We start from the raw sequence: 21,101 nt of genomic DNA, 5'->3' as shown, positions 1-21,101 counted from the left end.
GGAGGAGATGTCTGGGGAGAGGGACGTTTGGGCGTCTCTGCTGAGTCTGCTGCCCCCGCGACCCTCCCCGGATAAAGCTGAAGACGACGAGTACGAGTACTGGTACCAATCATAACTTCTGTGTTTTTCTTGTTGCAGATGTTTTTCATCCCTTCACTGCTGTGTTGCTGATTATTAGGGTCCATGGCCCGGTGGGGCGCTTTTTCTCCGGCAGCTTAGGAGAAGACTGTTTAGAATGAAGATTGTTCTCATTAGCTTTTATTGTTCTTAGAAAATAGATCATTTCCTGGTTTTCATGCTATAGTGGGGTAAATCTGTTTTAGAGAGGAATTCTATTGTAAGGTGTTTTATAATTTTTCAGTCATTTTCTACCATTTATTCCATAGTGGGTCGCAGGGGAGCTGGTGCCTATCTCCAGCAGTCTATGGGCGAGAGGCAGGGTACACCCTGGACAGGTCGCCAGTCCATCACAGGGCAACACACATACAACCATGCACACACTCATTCATACACCTAAGGGAAATTTAGAGTTACCAATTAACCTAACAGGCATGTCTTTGGACTGTGGGAGGAAGCCGGAGTACCCGGTGAGAACCCACGCATGCACGGGGAGAACATGCAAACTCCATGCAGAAAGACCGCATTCCGGGAATCAAACCCAGGACCTTCTTGCTGCAAGGCAACAGTGCTATCAACTGCGCCACCGTGCAGCCTATAAGTGTTTTATCATATTAAAATGAAAATGATTCAGCACTTAGTAACCAAAACAAAGCAACACATTTATTTTTCACAGACTGTAGGCACATTTCAGTGAACATCATCACACTTCCAACATTTGCTTTTTCAATTAGGGAATTATTTTCTTTCAACCTGCTGTATCCACCACTTGGCAGCAAACCGATCTCAAATCAAAGTCAGTTTAATGGTGTTTTCATGTGTATCTTCAGTTTCTGATCTTCTTCTGTTACCTATCATGAAGGTCTACCTGAGACATCAAATGGACATTCAACCTCATGTGAAGGCTGAATTCATCAGTCTTCACTTTACACATCGTGCTCCTTTGCTGTTGTGAAACTGCTTAACTGGCCTTTAGTTTGCCCTGTTTTACATCATCAGCCACCATCTTGTTTTCTTCACACTTGGAAGGTTGGCCACTTGTAAATATCTGAAAATAGTTGTAGTGAGAAAACTAATAAGAGTAACATAAAACACAGAAGTCTTGAGTCAGTTGTATGTCAGACGTACAGTACAAAGCAAATGTTTGGACACACCTTCTCATTCAAAGAGTTGTCTTTATTTTCATGACTATGAATATTGTAGCTTCACACTGAAGGCATCAAAACTATGAATTAACACATGTGGAATTATATACTGAACAAAAAAGTGTGAAACAACTGAAAATATGTCTTATATTCTAGGTTCTTCAACATAGCCACCTTTTGCTTTGATTACTGCTACACACACTCTTGGCATTCTGTTGATGAGCTTCAAAAGATAGTCACCTGAAATGGTTTTCACTTCACAGGTGTGCCCTGTCACGTTTAATAAGTGGGATTTCAAGCCTTATAAATGGGGTTGGATCCATCAGTTGTGTTGTGCAGGAGGTGGATACAGTACACAGCTGATAGTCCTACTGAATAGACTGTTAGAATTTGTTTTATGGCAAGAAAAAAGCAGCTAAGTAAAGAAAAAAAGAGTGGCCATCATTACTTTAAGAAATGAAGGTCAGTCAGTCCGAACAATTGGGAAAACTTTGTAAGTGTCCCCACGTGCAGTGGCAAAAACCATCAAGCGCTACAAAGAAACTGGCTCACATGAGGACCGCCCCAGGAACGGGAGACCAAGAGTCACCTCTGCTGCGGACGATAAGTTCATCTGAGTCACCGGCCTCAGAAATTGCATGTTAACAGCAGCTCAGATTAGAGAACAGGTCAATGCCACACAGAGTTCTAGCAGCAGACACATCTCTAGAACAACTGTTAAGAGGAGACTGTGTGAATCAGGCCTTCATGGTAAAATAGCTGCTAGGAAACCACTGCTGAGGACAGGCAACAAGCAGAAGAGACTTGTTTGGGCTAAAGAACACAAGGAATGGACATTAGACCAGTGGAAATCTGTGCTTTGGTCTGAAGAGTCCAAGTTTGAGATCTTTGGTTCCAACCACCATGTCTTTGTGCGGTGCAGAAGAGGTGAACGGATGGACTCTACATGCCTGGTTCCCACCGTGAAGCATGTGTGATGGTGTGGGGGTGCTTTGCTGGTGACACTGTTGGGGATTTATTCAAAATTGAAGGCATACCGAACCAGCATGGCTACCACAGCATCTTGCAGCGGCACGCTATTCCAGAGTGAATAAGGAGAATGATGGGGTGCTGCGCCAGATGACCTGGCCTCCACAGTCACCGGACCTGAACCCAATCGAGATGGTTTGGGGTGAGCTGGACCGCCGAGTGAAGGCAAAAGGGCCAACAAGTGCTAAGCATCTCTGGGAACTCCTTCAAGACTGTTGGAAAACCATTTCAGGTGACTACGTCTTGAATCTCATCAAAAGAATGCCAAGAGTGTGCAGAGCAGTAATCAAAGCAAAAGGTGGCTACTTTGAAGAACCTAGAATATAAGACATATTTTCAGTTGTTTCACACTTTTTTTTTCAGCATATAATTTCACATGTGTTAATTCATAGTTTTGATGCCTTCAGTGTGAAGCTACAATATTCATAGTCATGAAAATAAAGAAAACTCTTTGAATGTATGGATGTAAATTTGTCTCAATATTATTCAATCAAACAAAAAACTAATCTCAATAAAAAAAAAACTAATCTCAATAAAAAAATAAATTGTGGTCAAAACTTTTGGAATATTCAATCAAAAAAAACTAATCTCAATCAAAAAATATTAAGTTGTGATCAAAACTTTCAGAGTTGTAATGATTTCTTTTTTTTAAATAGAACATTTTATTTTGGGGAGAAAAAAAATTGTTTGAAAAAACGTTTTTGGTTAAAATGACTCATTTTTTCTCACGAAGAGAAAAAAGTTATTTGCAAAACATAAACTTTTATTTGCGCATGTCAAAAATCTTTGGTTACGACTCTCGCTCTTTTGGTTTTGACGCTCTCTGTTTTTGGTTGAACTAATTTTGAGTGCTGGAAACATGAACATCCTGGGCATCTAAAGACCAACGAAATAAGACGTTTCCGCTGACTAAAGCGGCCGCTCGAACTGCAGGGCTTGCAGCGTCGCTTCAGTGAGGAGACATCAACTGTACAGAAGAAAACTGTGGTCAAGGGAGCCGACAGTCAGAAATACGCGGTCTTGCCAGCCGATACTAGTTCTCTCTTAAAGATTAGCGTTGCGCATACAAGGCGCATTACGGAGCAGAAAAGGACGCCGATCCAGGCAACGGTTGAGAAAATAAGAGGAAAACAGAAAAGTAACCTACAGAACATTTATATTAATTACATTTTTACAACTTTCACATTCATGTTTTATGTAAAAGAATAAATATTTAATAATTTACTGTACAGTTTTGGAGAAATACACAACTCAATGTACCTCAAAATGCTCAACCATTATATGGATTTGTCCTACTTTCAGGAATTTATTTCTCCAAAACCATGAGAGACAATACAATCTCTTCAAATTATATTAGAGGGTCATTACGCTATAACCAGAATTAGTATTTCATAATTTCACTGTAGATTTCTGGAGAAATACACAACTACCCCAACAAAGTACCACAAACGCTTCATTTTGGTGAGGTCGATGAGGTTCTGTGGGAAGTGGTCTGGACAGCTTAACGTGCAAGAGCATCCAGATCTCCTCTGACCTCTCCTGGACCGGAAACGCCCCTTGACTGTTGAAGAAAGTACAACAACAGCTCTTCTTCATCAGGAAATAAAAACAGACTGTTCTCTCTCCTCAGCTGCTTACAGATGTCTACAGGGCCACGGTGGAAAGCTCTCTGTGTCTCAGCATGACAGTGTGGTGTGGGAACTGCACAGGAAGGAAGTATCACAGATTGTGAGGACAGCACACAGGATTATGGAATGCCGTCTGCCCGACATAGACTCTGTTTTATACTACACTTGGGGTAGTTGTGTATTTCTCCAAACCTTTACAGTAAAATTATGAAATATTAATTCTGGTTATAATATAGATGACCCTGCTCCTTGTATGCGCGACGCTAATCTTTAAGAGAGAACTAGTGTCGGCTGGCGTGACCGTGTATTTCTGACTGTCGGCTCCCTTGACCACAGTTTTCTTCTGTACAGTTGTTGTCTCCTCACTGAAGCGACGCTGCAAGCCCTGCAGTTCGAGCAGCCGCTTTAGTCAGTGCTAACCAATAGGGAAATGTCTTACAGCGTTCGTCTTTAGGCCCCGCCCAAGATGTTCAAGTTCCCAGCACTCAAAATTCTTTGAGTTCAACCAAAAACAGAGAGCATCAAAACCAAAAGAGCGAGAGTCGTAACCAAAGATTTTTGACATGCGTAAATAAATGTTTATGTTTTGCAAATAACTTTTTTCTCTGCGTGAGAAAAAATTTGTCATTTTAATCAAAAAACGTTTTTTCAAACATTTTTTTTTTCTCCCCAAAATAAAATATTACATAAAAAAAAAAAAAAATTGTTACAACTCTGAAAGTTTTGACCACAATTTATTTTTTTGATTGAGATTATTTTTTGTTTTTGATTGAGATTAGTTTTTTGTTTGATTGAATAATATTGAGACAAATTTACCTCCATATGAATGAGAAGGTGTGTCCAAACCTTTGGTCTGTACTGTATATCTACTTTCTACAAAGTTAGCTCAAATAGATAGAATGGTTTTCAGGTACAAGGTAAAAATGTGGAGTTCAGTTTCTAAATCATCAGATCAAAGACACGTTTTCTTTTTGGATTTAATTTTAGTTTTCCAACTACAAACAGTCATTCAGTGCTTTGTACTCCGATTTCTCGATCCAGCTGGTTGATCTCATCCGAGGAGAATATGGGTCAGGTATTCCTCCCATACTGAAACTCTGTTAAAATCACTGTTGAATGTATGGTCCCACTCTATCTGCAGTCTTACTATTTTACGCTATTAAGAGTCCTAGTGATTTCAGACAAGTGGTGTTGACACAGTAATAATAGTAATAAAAAATAACATATAATAAGTACTCAATGACCACTGGAAATCCAGAAAAGACCAGCACTAATAACTGAGCAGTGTGAAGGGCTTGTTCTCCTCATGGGGTTTTTGGAAGATAAAATATTAATGCTAAGACACAAAGGAAATGTACAATACCTAACACATCAAGCTGGCAAGGTCTCTTAGTATTTGACATTACCCGCTTTTCCATTATTTGTGGAAAGCCATGGGCTTTTGAAAAGCACATCTTGATACAAATTCCCCCAGGTAAGTTCACTTTCCCAAGGCATTCACAAGTAAGAGGTCCTAGTCTGGTGTAGGTCTTCCCAGATTTCCCTGGTATTGTTAAATGGGTGGGGTTGTGTGCAGCTAGGTGTTGCACCCCCAGCAGCTGTAACGGCAGAGGTGAGGGTACCAATTTATAATTTTTTAACATGAATTTGTTACACAAAAGTAATTTTGAGATGTTTTTAGGTGACTGAAGGTGTATTGCAGTTTTCTTCACCATGTCCCATACATCAGTAAGCTTATATAAATAAATGGCCCGTGGCCTTCCTGGGCAATAGTAACCTGGGTATAAGGAATCCTGGGGCTTTAATGCCCAGGGCTTTCGGTCGAAAGGGGCTATTGTCTTCATACAGTTGGGCAATAGGAAGGACCAGCCTTTTTATTGTAATGTTTCATAAACTTGAAAATAATGAAAAAAGCAGGTCTTAACACCAGGTAAACACACCCTTTAAAAGACAAACAACACATAAAACATACATTAAATTGCAGAATCAGTGTGTGAAAATGTTAGTTTACCTCATGATTCAACAGTTTATAGACCAATCTTAGCAGCACTGACAGTTATTAGTCATCTGTTTTACCCTCACATTATATTGAGGAAATTTGGGGTCTCGGATCTTGACTTGGTCGTGGCAAAAGCTTGACTGTCTTTTTTCTTCATTCAGCTGTAGATTTGATGTTGTATTTGGGGTCAATGTCTTGTTATTTGACACGATTTTTGTCACTCTAGAATTCTTTGGTGTTACAAGACAATTTATTGATGACTCATGAACTGCAAGGCTCCCAGATGATGTGGTTGCAAAGTAGACCCAAACCCTCAACCCTGCACCACCCTGGTACATAGCTAGTGTGAGGTGCTCCAGCTGATATGTTGTGCCAATTTCCTCCAAAAGTGCTGCTCAACGTTATGGCTAAACATCGATACTTTGGTCCCATGGATCCTGAGTAAATTTTTCCAGTAGTTCCTTGCATCTTTGCAAGGAATGACAGGATGCATTACAACTTTGATACTATACTGCTCTAAGAGAAAAGGCCATCAGACAGCCCTTCTAAACAACCCAGTACTTCAGTCTCTATTCCTCTGTCAATAGCTTTACCATGCTGACTAAGGCCTGTAGAGTCTGAGATGGTTTTAACAAACAATACTTGTTTAGTCTTTTTTTAATTTCCTGTCATGAATATTTTATCTGACGTTAAAGGCCTGGAGTCTTAGATCGTACTTTCTCTCAGCATAGTTCAACCCTTAAAATATTGTAAATTTTCTTGAATGTTTTTCGCTGAATATAATTTTTCATATTGAATAAAGGAAAAAACATTTTTAGAAATGGAAATCTTATTCTTCCCAGATTGATGGGCATGAAAAACTGCTTCTCAAAGGTCACCATTAATGCCTTTTCCCCTTGCTGTTGTGTGTAAGTAGCAGAAAACAGTCAGAAAACTGACAAAATGTCTGCTTTTATAAAAGTGCTAAAATAAATTTTTAGGATTAGTTAATTGATGCCTTCAATTAATAGCAAATGACTACTACTCCTAAATCCTTTATCGTTGCTGCTTCTTGTCCTTTCCTCACACAAAGTTTTCTGTGACCTTGTTTTTTTTAATGAGGTATGCAATGTGTTATTTTTCATCATTTGGCAAATTCTTACTGGTTTTAAGACCTGGCAAAAAGTCAATCACAAATTTAAAAACATAGTACTCACTTTTCACAAACTGAACTCAATGCATTCACCAGACCGCAGACTACATGCATTGCAATATTCAGGTGAATTATAACTTGACCATTCTGGAGCATTCTCTTATACATGCTTTTCTATCCCCCTTAAATTACTGTGGACACTATGTCGCTACTCCCATCATTGGTGTTGTGTTATGGAAAGTAAGTGCCTCTACATCACAGCAGACTTTGCAGATAGTACGTGTAGGTGAGAATTTAAAAAAGGGCTCTTTCCTTAGAACATGATGAAGGTAAACTAACTTGCATGTAACAAAAAAATAAATGCCACATTTGCAAACCAGTTTCCTTCTTACTAATCTTTTTGGGAAACTCAACAGGCAGTGGTAAGCTTCAGATTCAAGCTCAGACAAGCAGCCACTGGTAGCTTAGATGGGCTTCCTACCTGGGAAATGCTGGCCCTTTTGGAGAAGGATATGATGACACTGGCCCGAGAAAGCAGCGATAGCCATTGAAGGTAAGGATTTTGATGTTCATGTGGGACTGATGAGACTGATTGGTGAGACATTTTTTGTAAGGGTAACGAAAAATGTCTTGGCTGTTTGGGGAGATGTCAGAAAATTTGTAGAGGTAAAAAAACTGGATAAAGAATCCAGCGACTTTGGCTTGAGCTGAGCACACATTTATAAAGTGGTAAAAAGTAGAGGTTTTAGTCAACATTTTTCCAGCCAATGCATCAGGCTATTGCTTTATCTTTTGATTCATTGGAGTCAGCTCCTCTAAATATGAGGTTATGGTTCTCAACTGGAAAAATGTGTTACCTCCTGGTGGGGGTCAGTGTCTGCCTGATTGGAGGTGGATATGTAGACATACAGTCTCTGTTGTAGTAAAGAAAGAGCTGAGCTGAAAGTGAGGCTGGATATATCGGTGTCTCTCTGCAGTGCAACCCTCACTGACGGTCATGAGAAATAGATTGTAACTGAAAGAACAGGTTCCCAGAAACAAGCACGGGGAGAATAGTCCTCTCACTAATTTTACCAGTTATAATTAAAAACTCTTTCACCTCTGGGGTGGGGAGTTTTAAACACAGTGGCTGCAACTCCACATCAAAATGAGTCATTTCAGACGCTAGCCTCCTTTGAAAGGGTCTCTGGGCCTGGATGGTCTCTATGTCGCTTATGGCTCTCAGGCCATAAGCGTATTGGGACCCACCAAGTGAGCTGAAGAGTGATGCTCAGGAAAGCAATGTCTGGGTCTCTCTTCTGGACCTGCTACTCCCTTGACCCGATCTAGGTTATAAGCCATTAGATGAAACAATGGATGATCCATCCAACAGTTATTTGTTTTCAAGGAAGTGAAGGATGCTGGCACATACATGTTTACATGGTTCCAAGTTAAGGTCCTGCTAATGAGGTGAAGTAAAAGGATTTAAGAGAGTTCTTAAGAGTTTTGTTGGTTGGCAGGAAAGCAATAGGAATACTAAAAGGAGATTCCTCGGGATATGAGATATGCCACAGTTTGACAAAGGAGAAGAAAGACTTGTTGCATTGAAATTCGGAGGAGTTTAGTCAGAAGGACCAGGAGGCTTTTAAAATTGGAAGGGAGGGAGGTACTGTAGATAGGTAGGCTTAAAAAGGACAGGTGGAGAAGGGGATAATGGAAGGGTTGTCGTTAGGAGTACAGAGCATCAATACCTGCAGGAGTGAGAACCAGGGTTTGTAGAATATCAGACAGAGAGACAATCCCTCTCACCACATCCTCTCTGTCCACCAAAACTAGTCGATGAACCTGAAGGGCAAACACGACACAGTTTGGTTATAATCTTTCAGTCAATTTGCAGTAATAAGTTTAGTCTGTAAACTGAATTAAACCACTGTGGTGTTTTTCTTGTGGATTAAAGTAGCACATGACGCCCTCTACTGACTGCTCCCTTTAGGGCAAAGCAGATTATCTGTCTGTACCTTACTCTGTCCCTAGCACCCTCCCCCATCACATCAGTTCTCTGCATTCTCTCATTCACTACATCCATGAACCTTCTCTGCAGTCTTCCTTTTTTCCTTTTCTCTAGCAGTTCTATGTATAACATCCTTTGTCTAGAATCTATATCCACTATAACTCCTCAGGGCACATCCAAAGCATCATCGTCTCGCCTTTCTGTCTTTTCAGTTCAGTTAAAAAATAATGTATTAATTCCAAAGGGAAATTAAATGTTAATAGTTGTAGTAGCTAATTTTGTCTCTAACCCTCTCAACCTCAGCTGTCACTGGAATACACCCATTTCTAGCCCTGGCCATTTTGGAGAGACAGCAAGCTCAATTTGTGGCAGTGGCAGGAAGAATTGGCAGTTCCGGTGCCACAGCCTGCCGGAGGGTGGCAGGGGATTCTGCGAGGATGCCAGAAGGTGCCAGACCGGCCGTAAAAGCCTGCCACGGCGGTTGCCGCTGTTTTTGTGGAAGCTAATGCTGATAATCGGCAAATGGGTTGTCATTATAGTTAATAGTGCCTGTGGAGCTGCCACCGGAAGTGATGCCAATGCTGATTATCGGCAAACGGGATGTCATTGTTGTTATAGCCTGTTACCTTTAAATAATGATGTCATTATTGATTATTATTTAATAAACAGCTTTAGACCCATAACATAAGGCGATTGTATTCACTTGAGATGGAAAATAAATAACAGTGTGTATGTGTGACGTGCTGAAAGGATGACGAAGATTTATTGCACAAACAGCCGGTTTATTATAGAGCATGAGCAGCTATTCTGAATTGTCACTCACAGTAAATTATAAATAAATCCTTAAAAACACGCTGGATGTCCCAGGCCATAAGGCTGCCACGAGGGTGCCAGGGGATGCCAGAGTGACAAGACCGATAGGTCATTCCCCATGTATTGTTCGAAGCTCTAACCTGTTACTCAGTTGTTAGCTGCAGACAATGATGCAGTTATTGGTTGTTTCTTAACCAACATTTTTAAACCTAAATTCAAAGTCACTTAAATTTTTAATAGAAAAATATTGGCAGACATACTTTTGTGATCTATTTTGCTCAATAGTCCATAGCTCTGTTTCATTCTGCTTAGTTTGTCTTTGGCATTTAAATTGCTTCTTTTCTGTTTGTGTTCATGCTTTATGATTTGTTTTAGATCAGTTTGCGAAATACAATATAACCCTATATTTCATGAAAGGATTAATTAACAGTAAGATACGCGCTTATGATAGTATGATTTTCTGTATGTCATTTTTGGTCTAGGCTACAAAAACTTGCTGCAGTTAATAGTGTACTAAGAACACACAATGCACCCTAGACAACGGCCCCCATGCCAGTGTGTAGGGTGTCTGTAAATTAGGGTGTGCGAGCGCAACTGCAAAACATAGAAACAGATAAAAGACGTTTTTTTGACTGACAGAATAAAGTGCATTTATTTGCCAAATGTGTTAAGGTTTTATTTCTGGATATGCTGGTGGGATCAATTTGAAATGGTTGCCAGATATGTGCCACCACAAATTTCTCTTAAAAACAGATACAGAATTGTTAAAAAAGCATTGCATACTCTACATGACAACAATAACATCCCATAAGAGACTTAAATAGCATGAAATAAAATGATACCTTGATTGTTGTCAGAAAATAAATTGCTTCTCTCAGGTGCTTTCTTAAAAGGTGATCACTGTTTCCAAGTTGCTTTTTTTCACAGAAGATACACTGAGCAGCAGCACAGGCCAGAAATGAATCAACATCAGAATAACTGTATTCACATGTAGATGTGAACTAAATATGTCAATATGACTAAATGAAAATGTAAATACACAAACATTCGGGATTCAGTTTTTAAAAACTGTACCTACATTTATGTTCACAAACCAGTTAGTTTTTATCAACTTTGTGGGGCATAAAATCCACAAATCAAACCTCCTCTTTTACAGTGACAGTGTAATTATTCAACCGAATAATTACATTGTAAAGGTTATGTTTCGGTGGAATAATTACTATAGCACAATAGATTTAATATTCCTCTCTTGATAGCAACAACATACGCAGTTTTCAATTAAGCTATCTAACTTATTTGTAGTTGTTACTGGACAATAAATTCTTGACATAGCCCTATATATATTACATTTTGTATCTATTACAACTTCTTCTTACCTCCCTTGTGTAAACAAGTGTCATACCGCACAGTAAGCTTTTCACTGAAACTTTAAACAGGGTTCTGCATTCAAACACATATCTGGCAACCATTTCACATCCTGCCACCCTCCGGCAGGCTGTGGCAGTTCGGAACTGCCAATTCTGCCTGCCACTGCCACAAATTGAGCTCGGTCCTGCTGCCATTTTGGTCACTCCCACTGAAAGACTAATTATTCAAATAACACCACCTCCAGTCCTGACCTTGTGTATGAATGGTTTTCATGGTTTTACTGAATGTAAACAGATGCTGATCCTATCCCCTAGGTTCAACTCCTCTGTCACCTGTATTTATGGTAGGGCTCATTACCTGTATTCCCCTGTAGTTACTATAATGCTGCTCATCACTTGGTTTTAAAAAGCAGGACCACTACACGTGTTCCCAATTCCTCAGAGATCCTCTCACTCTTGATGATACTTCTCTGGTTAAAAAGTAATTGGTCTACTTCTCTAAAGATCCCTGAACCTCCAAAGTTTGGTCAGAGGGCTGGGGTGTGGTAATGGTGAGGGTTAAAGACTTGTTTTTAAATCAGAGGAGCCGCTTCCTGTATGCTATTGAGACACTTTGCTATTGTTGGCATTTATGAAATGGCAGATCTGGTTCAAATAAATCTGAATTCTTTTGCATATTTTCAACTTGTGGGGTATAGGAAGAATAGTTTGATTATTTTTACTCCTTAACAATCATAATGTTAAACCATCTTGCTAGTATGTGTGGCTTCTTTAAGTTGCATTTAATAACACACCTAAAGTCCTGCTGCAGTAGAAATGGGTATTACCTCAGCCTTTGCTATACGGTCAATGATGGTCTCCAGTGTTTCGTGTGGATAACACTTAAGAACTCCTTCCACAAAGCAGGATCTTGATGCAATGGCCTCCTTCATTGTCATGTTTAAATTATTGTAACGTTTTTGGGCAGCAAGGTTCTTAAAGAAAAAAAAAAAAAAACTTAAAATGTAACTTATTTTTACTTTATATAAAAGAAGATGGTTTGTACAATAAGTGCTGAAACAAAATGCAAGACTGAATTTTTTAATGCACTTACAATAACATCGAATCTGGAGTACAGAGCCACCACTTTACCTGAAACAGTTATACAAAAACATAAATAATGTGCAGTGCTGGGAAAAAGTATTTGTACCTTAATAGACCTGTTTTTGCCTTTTTGTTACACTAAAATGTTTGTTATCAAAAACACTTTAATACCAGAGAAAAATAACCTGATTAAACAATGATTTAATTTAGCAAGGGAAAAAACTAGCCAAACCAACCTTGTCCTTCGTGAAAAAGTTATTGACCCCATGTTAAATTATGAATTAATTATGATTAACCCTATATTTGGATAGCTGAGTTCATTTTCATTGTCCACACCCACGCCTGATTAGTGCCAGACCTATAGAATCAAGAATTCATTAAAATAAAACCTGCCTGACAACATTAATAGGCTAAAAGATCAAAAAGCAACACATCCCGTTCCTATCTATAGAAACTCAAGAACAGATGAGAAAGACAATCATTGACTTCCATCAGTCTAGAAGTTATAACGCTATTTCTAAGATTTTCTAAGGACTCCAGAGAACCACGGTGAGACCCATATTCACAAATGGAGAAAACATGGAGCATTAGTGAACGTTCCCAGGAGTGGGTTAACTTTTAAAATTATTTTACAAACACATTAATAACTCATCCAGGAGGTCACAAAAGAACCCGGAACAACATCTATAGCACTGCATTCCTCACTTATCTCAGTTAATGCCAAAGTTCAAGATTCAAAAATAAAAGAGACTGGGTAAAAGAGCATCCATTGGAGAGTTTAATGGCCAAAACCACTGCTGACCAAAAAGAATACATTTTCTTATTTCACATTTCCCATATCACATATGGTCCTCAAGACTTTTTGTCCTGAAGAGTCAAAGACAGTGTTTGTCCTGTATGTCCTGTTGCTTCAGAGGTAAAACTAACAGATTTCAGAAAAAGAACAACATAAAGACAATCAAATAAGGCGGTGGTAGCATGATGATCTGGGGCTACTCTGCTGCTTAATATCTTGCCGCAAATGACGGATCTGTTTGATTATCTGAACTATTTAAGTGTGACAAAAATCAACAAATAGAATAAACATGAGGAGACAAATGCTTTTTCACTGTACTGTCAAAAAGCAGTTAGAAGTTCAAGCATAACTGCTCCAAACACGTCACCAGATGCTATGTGGGCATTTGACAACAAAGCAGCTGTTGGAGTCATCTATTTTGGTCGCACCATTGAACATGCGCAGCTCAACAGACATCGCAGGTCTGACGTCACCCGGGATTATCAAACCCTGGAAAACAAACTTTCATTGCCATTTCCAGCGTGTCTCACAGGACGACGCATCGGAGGCGCATTTCTGGAGAGACTTTTTCTCCACACGGCCATTCCCTGAAGAGATTGAAAGCTGGAAATCCGTCTGATACAAGAAGGTCAGAAGATTCATTTGCCGATCGAAGACCGCTGTGATCGCCCCCCCCCCTCCCCTTCTCCCCCTTCGTTTTTCTTCAGACCTGACCCATCCTCAACCGGTGGAGAGAAAAAATCACGGTCAAGTAATTTCGTTCTTTTTATATTAAATCGGATAGGTGCATTTAGAGGTCTGGGGAGGATGAGGCATAGTTAAGGTGATTTAGAATGACCAGTACTTAATTTCAGGTATCAACTTGTTGCATGTAATACTGATTGAAGTCTTTTATGCTAAGCTGTGTTTGATTTGCAGTGCCAGCGCTGCTGAATCGTGCGTGTTCACGTTTTGTCCGGCTGATACCAAATCGGCCAGGAGTTAGAAGTTGGACTTTAAAAGTTTTTCATTCAAATCAACTGCGGTCTGGGCCTCGCCCGACCATTCCTTTGTTCCAGTTTTATTACTGTAGTTTTTCCACTGAGTTCCCGCCTCAGAGTTTTATGACTCTGTTCCGGATTTGGGGCGATCAGCTGCTAGTGGCTAAAGGGGCGTGGCCCCACCATTTACCAGCTGATCGCTGCTATCGAGACATCAGCACACCAGGAGGGCTTCTCTTTCCAAGTTAACCCAAATTGCACATTTTGTCCATAAAACTGCTGGTTTGATCTTCATAGACACTCAATGCGCATATATTTTATTTTCTTATTATTGTTAAGTATTCATTTTTTCCCCCTTTGTGTAGAATGCTGCTTGTTAGTTAGGTAAATGTTTTTGGACCAGAATTCAGTTCAATTCAATTCAGTTTTATTTATATAGCGCCAATTCACAACACATGTTGTCTCAAGGCACTTCACAACAGTCAGGTACATACATTCCAATTAATCCTAACCATTGAACAGTGCAGTCGGAGTTAGCTTTTTATTCAAATTGGATAAAAAGTTTTTCTATCTAAGGAAACGCAGCAGATTGCATCCAGTCAGTGACTTGCAGCATTCCTTCCTCCCGGATGAGCATGTAGAGACAGTGGACAGTCACTGGCGTTGACTTTGCAGCAATCCCTCATACTGAGCATGCATGTAGCGACAGCGGAGAGGAAAAACTCCCTTTTAACAGGAAGAAACCTCCAGCAGAACCAGACTTAGTGTAAGCGGCCATCTGCCACGACCGACTGGGGGTTTGAGAGAACAGAGCAGAGACACAAAAAGAACACAGAAGCACTGATCCAAGAGTACTTTCTATGGGGAGGAAAAGTAAATGTTAATGGATGTAGCTCCTTTAGTCGTTTCACCTAGAAAGAAAGAACAGATAAACTCTGAGCCAGTTTTCAAGTTTAGAGTCTGAAAGAGAGCACATAGAGTTTGTAACAGTTAAGCTCAGTCAATCACCATGTCTAGGGGAGAGAAAGAGTTAAACACTAAAAGACAGGGCTATGTGGATCATCGGTAGAGGGTGAGCATTAAGTTGTTGCCAGGAGAAGCTCGGACAATTCCCCTCTCCAGAAAGGTGTCACAGGTAGACACAGAGCCAGGCCAGGTGTAGCTTCTAGGAAGAGAATAGAGAGAACAAGGTTAAAAGCTGAAATAACAGCAAATAATGCAAAATTGGAGAGTAGTGTGAGAATGTAGCGAAGAGGGTGAAAGTGGTCGTTATGTCCTCCAGCAGCCTAAGCCTATAGCAGCATAACTACACAGATAGTTTCAGTTCAGATTATTTAGTTAAATGGCGCTTATTTACAACAATGTCATCTCAAGGCACCCCACAAAGGGTCCCACTGATGGTCATTGTTATACTAAAAACCACAAGGATTGGGATACGTCTGTCTGTCAGGCTGATTATAACCATTGGAAAAGAGAAGGGGTCATACAGGTAGCAGAAATGGAGGGTGTGTTTGCACCTCAACCATAACTGAGCCGGTTTAGGCTAAACCTGACTCCCCCTTACTCCAACCAGCAGGGAGGGAGGAAGGCTCCCTCCCTGATAAACTACACTCTAACTATAAGCTTTATCAAAAGGAAAGTTTTAAGCCTAGCCTTAAAAGTAGACAGGATGTCTGCCTCACGGACTAAAACTGGGAGCTGGTTACACAGGAGAGGAGCCTGATAACTAAAGGATCTGCCTCCCATTCTACTTCTAGAGACTCTAGGAACCACTAGTAAACTTGCAGTCTGAGAACGAAGTGCCCTGTTAGGAACATATGGAACCATCAGATCTCTGATGTACGATGGAGCTAGATCATTAAGGGCTTTATATGTGAGGAGGAGAATTTTAAATTCTATTCTAAATTTAACAGGGAGCCAATGAAGGGAAGCTAAAATAGGAGAAATATGATCTCTCTTTTTAATTTTCATCAGAACTCTTGCTGCAGCATTTTGAATCAGCTGAAGGCTTTTAACTGCATTTTGTGGACATCCTGATAGTAAAGAATTACAATAGTCCAGTCTTGAAGTAACAAATGCATGGACTAGTTTTTCAGGTCAAAGAAGAAAATCCTAGAAACCTGTTTAATATAGGATTTAAATGACATGACCTGGTCAAAAATAACACCAAGGTTTTTTACTTTATTACCAGAGGTCAATTTAATGCCATCCAGGTTAAGTGATTGACTAAACAGTTTCTTTTTTAAAGACTGCGGTCCAAAGATGACAACTTCTGTCTTGTCTGAATTTAGAAGCAAAAAATTTAAAGTCATCCAAGTTTTTATATCTTCAAGACATGTTTGTAGTCTATCTAACTGGTTGGGCTAATCAGGATTCATGGATAAGTAAAGCTGAGTAACAGTGAAAATTTATCCCATGCTGCCTGATAATTTGACCTATTGGAAGCATATATAAAGTAAAGAGAATTGGCCCAAGTACTGAACCCTGTGGTACTCCACAATTAACCCTGGAGTTTAAAGATGATTTATCATTTACATGAACAAACTGGAATCTGTCAGACAGATAAGATTTAAACCAGCCTATCGCTGTTCCCCTGATCCCTACTGCATATTTCAGCCTTTTTAAGAGAATGTTATGGTCGACTGTATCAAATGCAGCACTGAGATCTAACAGAACCAGAACAGACACAAGTCCATTATCTGAGAATAATGGTATATCAGAAGTATATCAGAATTATTTGGCTTCAATAAATCTTCATATATATAATTAAGAGAAGCATTTGTGTTTATTTCGTGCAAGAGTTCCACCACCTTCGGTGAAGCGGTTGAATAAACAGTGACATTTAGTAGTTTTGGTTAATAATTTATCAATTATTAGTGATGAAGAACTAATTGTAATTATTAAGAACTTTGAGCCCAAAACCACAACACCAGAGTACATCTCTGATTTCTATTTGTAAGTAATGATTTTGTGGTTAAGAAATTATTTTCCTGAATTATGATTTTTAATTATGATTTTTGATAAACATTAATTAATCAATAATCATAATCCTTACACAGCCAACCCCACCATCAGCTACCAGCTAATATTGGAATAACCTGGAGTGTGGTATAGATACACATCCAGATGTTAGCATAACATTGGCCTACCTTGCTCATTAATCACAGGCAGGGCTGATAATCTTCTCTCCACAAAAGTAGCCAGAGCTTCATAGACAGATGCAGATTCCTGGACTGTTGCAATCTGCCTAAATGTACCAATTGGCACCTCACTGATCTGCTTTTGAAGAAATCTGGGTTTAGGAATCATGGATCCCTAGACGAGCAGACACAGTGATCTGATGAAGCCTTTCTAGAGTTCCAAGTGCCATCTGGAATTACAACAAATTGTCTACCCTTAAAAAGATGTGAAGGAACTTGAGGATGCGCTTGTGAGTCAGGATGTGGAGGACATTTCCAGAAGCTGGGTCAATAACTGGCAGCCGATGGATCTTATTCTTTAACAGGGAGTAGATGGCATCAAACAAACTGAAGACACAGAAAAAATTCTTTAGCCTTTGACCTATAAAGTGAATACTGGGTCGCTACTTGCTTATATATATATATATATATATATATATAGCTACAGTCAGACCTTTAAGAGAACAAGGGGTACAACTGTCACATTATTTATGTAAAGCCAATCCTGCACAAGAGAATGTAAGAAGCATCTTACTGAGGCTAAGGTGAAAATGTATATGGCAGTTGCTCATTGGTCCATAGTCTTTCTTCAGATGAAATTAAATTTGGAAATTTATTTGGAAGTCAAGGCCCCAGAGTCTGAAGCAAGTAAGGTACACAGAATCCTAATTGCCTGCGATCCAGAGTCAAGTTTCCACAGTCTGGCTTCCCTCTCCTAACAAACTTTATGGAGATGCTGATTTCATTTTCCAGTAGGACCTGGCATCTGCTCACAGTGCCAAAAGTACCAATACCTGCTTTATTTTCCATGGTATTACTGTGCCCGATTGGCCAGCAAACTGGCCTTATGCAGATAAACTGATAAGGCCAGTTTGCAGAAAAACTGATAAAAGCAACCCGAGCTTCCATAACACCTAACCAACCAACCAAGTACTGTGTATATACAGTAGCGGACATGGACATACAGGGGTTGGACAATGAAACTGAAACACCTGGTTTTAGACCACAATAATTTATTAGTATGGTGTAGAGCCTCCTTTTGCGGCCAATACAAGTCAGTTCGTCTTGGGTATGACATATACAAGTCCTGCACAGTGGTCAGAGGGATTTTAAGCCATTCTTCTTGCAGGATAGTGGCCAGGTCACTACGTGATACTCGTGGAGGAAAACGTTTCCTGACTCGCTCCTCCAAAACACCCCAAAGTGGCTCAATAATATCTAGATCTGGTGATTGTGCAGGCCATGGGAGATGTTCAACTTCACTTTCATGTTCATCAAACCAATCTTTCACCAGTCTTGCTGTGTGTATTGGTGCTTTGTCATCCTGATACATGGCACCACCTTCAGGATACAATGTTTGAACCATTGGATGCACATGGTCCTCAAGAATGGTTCAGTAGTCCTTGGCAGTGACGTGCCCATCTAGCACAAGTATTGGGCCAAGGGAATGCCATGATATGGCAGCCCAAACCATCACTGATCCACCCCCATGCTTCACTCTGGGCATGCAACAGTCTGGGTGGTACGCTTCTTTGGGGCTTCTCCACACCGTAACTCTCCCGGATGTGGGGAAAACAGTAAAGGTGGACTCATCAGAGAACATTCATCATCATGTTTCACATTGTCCACAGCCCAAGATTTGCGCTCCTTGCACCATTGAAATCGACGTTTGGCATTGGCATGAGTGACCAAAGGTTTGGCTATAGCAGCCGGGCCGTGTATATTGACCCTGTGGAGCTCCCGACGGACAGTTCTGGTGGAAACAGGAGAGTTGAGGTGCATATTTAATTCTGCTGTGATTTAGGCAGCCATGGTTTTATGTTTTTTGGATACAATCCAGGTTAGCACCTAAACATCCCTTTCAGACAGCTTTATCTTGTGTCCACAGTTAATCCTGTTGGATGTGGTTCGTCCTTCTTGGTGGTATGCTGACATTACCCTGGATACCGTGGCTCTTGATACATCACAAAGACTTGTTGTCTTGGTCACAGATGCGCCAGCAGGACGTGCACCAACAATTTGTCCTCTTTTGAACTCTGGTATGTCACCCATAATGTTGTGTGCATTTCAATATTTTGAGCAAAACTGTGCTCTTACCCTGCTAATTGAACCTTCACACTCTGCTCTTACTGGTGCAATGTGCAATCAATAAAGACTGGCTACCAGGCTGTGAAACCTCCCACACTAAAATGACAGGTGTTTCAGTTTCATTGTCCAACCCCTGTATGTTTCAGATAATCTCATGTGGTGTTCTAGTTTTCTCACAAACTGAATTTTGGGTTTTAATTAGCTTTAAGTCAGAATCATCAGAATTACTGCAAATAAACCTTTGAAATATATCATTCTGTGTTAATAAATCTATATGATACTATATTACTGAAACATGTCAATCATGTTTGTTGAGATACACTTGTAGATGTCCTTTGTTGTCTGATAAGTGTTTTAATGGTTTTTAAAATGGTTGCTATATCAACTGTGACCACTACTTGTCAGTAATGTTATATTCTTTTCCTTTCTGGAGGCTGCCCTTCCCTGCTCTGATAGGTTAATTCACAGTTTATTCTCAGTTTAAGAAGATGCACCTGTATGTTTATAGACTAAACAAATATCCACTGTAAAACTATGTAAACCTCTCTTGTCCTGTTATTAAAGACAATATCATTAAACTAAGGTGAATTATTACTATTAACTTTAGTTTTACATTCAGTTATGTGAAAACGGTAAAGTTTAATGTAAGGGAATATTAAAAGTAAATTAAGGCAGAGAATCAAAGAAAAAGAGAGCCTTTACCTGGAGTCAGGTTTGATGCTGATGAGCCTGTTCACTGAATACTGAAGATAGATTTCTGCACAGAAGAAAACAAGTTAGAAACACAAAAATAACCAAATAAAACTGTTTTTTAAATGTAAGAAAATCAGAGTTTTGTGAGAATGTTCATTTAATTTCAATTAATCATTACAATGATAAATCCTGCCCGGATACAGAACTGCTGGATCATTCACCAGTACTATCTCTGCAACTACAGAACAGCCTATGGCATCCCACTGCAGAAAAAAAGAATCATTGTTTGAGTGAGCTATACAAGTAAGAGATAAGACCTGAGCAGGATTCACTTGTTCATACGTTTTAGCTGATCACTGTGATTATTGTTGTCGGTTGTTACTTCTGGCTCGCTAACGTCATCAGCCCAAACCTACACCATTTTCAACTAGCTTCTAAAAAAGATCACATTTTTTGTGAGATCATGCAGTGGAAATGTAAACTCCCCTACACAGCTGTGCTTTTACTGTGTAGCTGTTACTGAAAAGAAACGCTCAACTGACTTGATGAAAGAATAATAATCTTAAATGACAACAAATGCCAAAAAACAGCCAGAGCTTTAATAGCTAATGTCTCTCTGAAGTTACATTTTAGTCATAGGCTACTATAAATAATTTGCATGTAATTGCAACACTATTCTTAGCTTTTTGGCTAGAAGCAATGTTGGATTCTCATGAAAACCATCAGTAAGAGATTTTCAAATGTTTCACAGATGATTCTTGAATGAATTCAAATATTCAGCAGAGGTTATACATTAGCAGGGTGTGCTGTTCGGACCTCTCCATGTCTCTATCTTATGTTCTTCCAGTTCGTAGATCTGGACCTGCACACATAACACACGTCCCATTTCTGTCAGTGCTGCAACAATCAGAGGAAGTTCCCATGAGTCAGACTAAAGAACAGTCAATGGAAATTTCATTCTTCAGCTCACCAGAGGAGACTTGTAGTAACGATGGAGGATGTTAATGAAGTCCGTAATAGTTAGCATACCTGCACAGACACACACACAGAATTTTCACATCA

The 21,101-nt window shown here is 39.7% G+C and overlaps 1 protein-coding gene across 1 annotated transcript in view; it reads right to left on the bottom strand.

Moving 5' to 3' along the window:
- Nucleotides 1–758: 758 nt before the first annotated feature.
- The window catches only part of prkag3b (protein kinase, AMP-activated, gamma 3b non-catalytic subunit), a 36,773-nt gene continuing 16,430 nt past the window's right edge, over nucleotides 759–21,101 (bottom strand). Inside the window, exons 6-15 of the mRNA XM_047370090.1 lie at nucleotides 21,010–21,068; nucleotides 20,856–20,901; nucleotides 20,049–20,103; nucleotides 17,474–17,606; nucleotides 17,229–17,394; nucleotides 12,314–12,351; nucleotides 12,048–12,194; nucleotides 8,781–8,874; nucleotides 7,532–7,571; nucleotides 759–1,169 (exon numbers count right to left, since the gene is read on the bottom strand). Coding sequence (XP_047226046.1) covers nucleotides 1,079–1,169; nucleotides 7,532–7,571; nucleotides 8,781–8,874; nucleotides 12,048–12,194; nucleotides 12,314–12,351; nucleotides 17,229–17,394; nucleotides 17,474–17,606; nucleotides 20,049–20,103; nucleotides 20,856–20,901; nucleotides 21,010–21,068 — 869 coding nt within the window. The 3' untranslated portion in view covers nucleotides 759–1,078. The remainder of the gene's footprint in view (nucleotides 1,170–7,531; nucleotides 7,572–8,780; nucleotides 8,875–12,047; nucleotides 12,195–12,313; nucleotides 12,352–17,228; nucleotides 17,395–17,473; nucleotides 17,607–20,048; nucleotides 20,104–20,855; nucleotides 20,902–21,009; nucleotides 21,069–21,101) is intronic.

The sequence above is a fragment of the Girardinichthys multiradiatus genome, chromosome 7 (genome assembly GCF_021462225.1).
Source record: "Girardinichthys multiradiatus isolate DD_20200921_A chromosome 7, DD_fGirMul_XY1, whole genome shotgun sequence".
NCBI classification, from domain to species: domain Eukaryota; kingdom Metazoa; phylum Chordata; class Actinopteri; order Cyprinodontiformes; family Goodeidae; genus Girardinichthys; species Girardinichthys multiradiatus.
The sequence above is the reverse complement of the archived record's forward strand: the minus strand, read 5'-3'. Positions and strand labels throughout refer to the sequence as shown.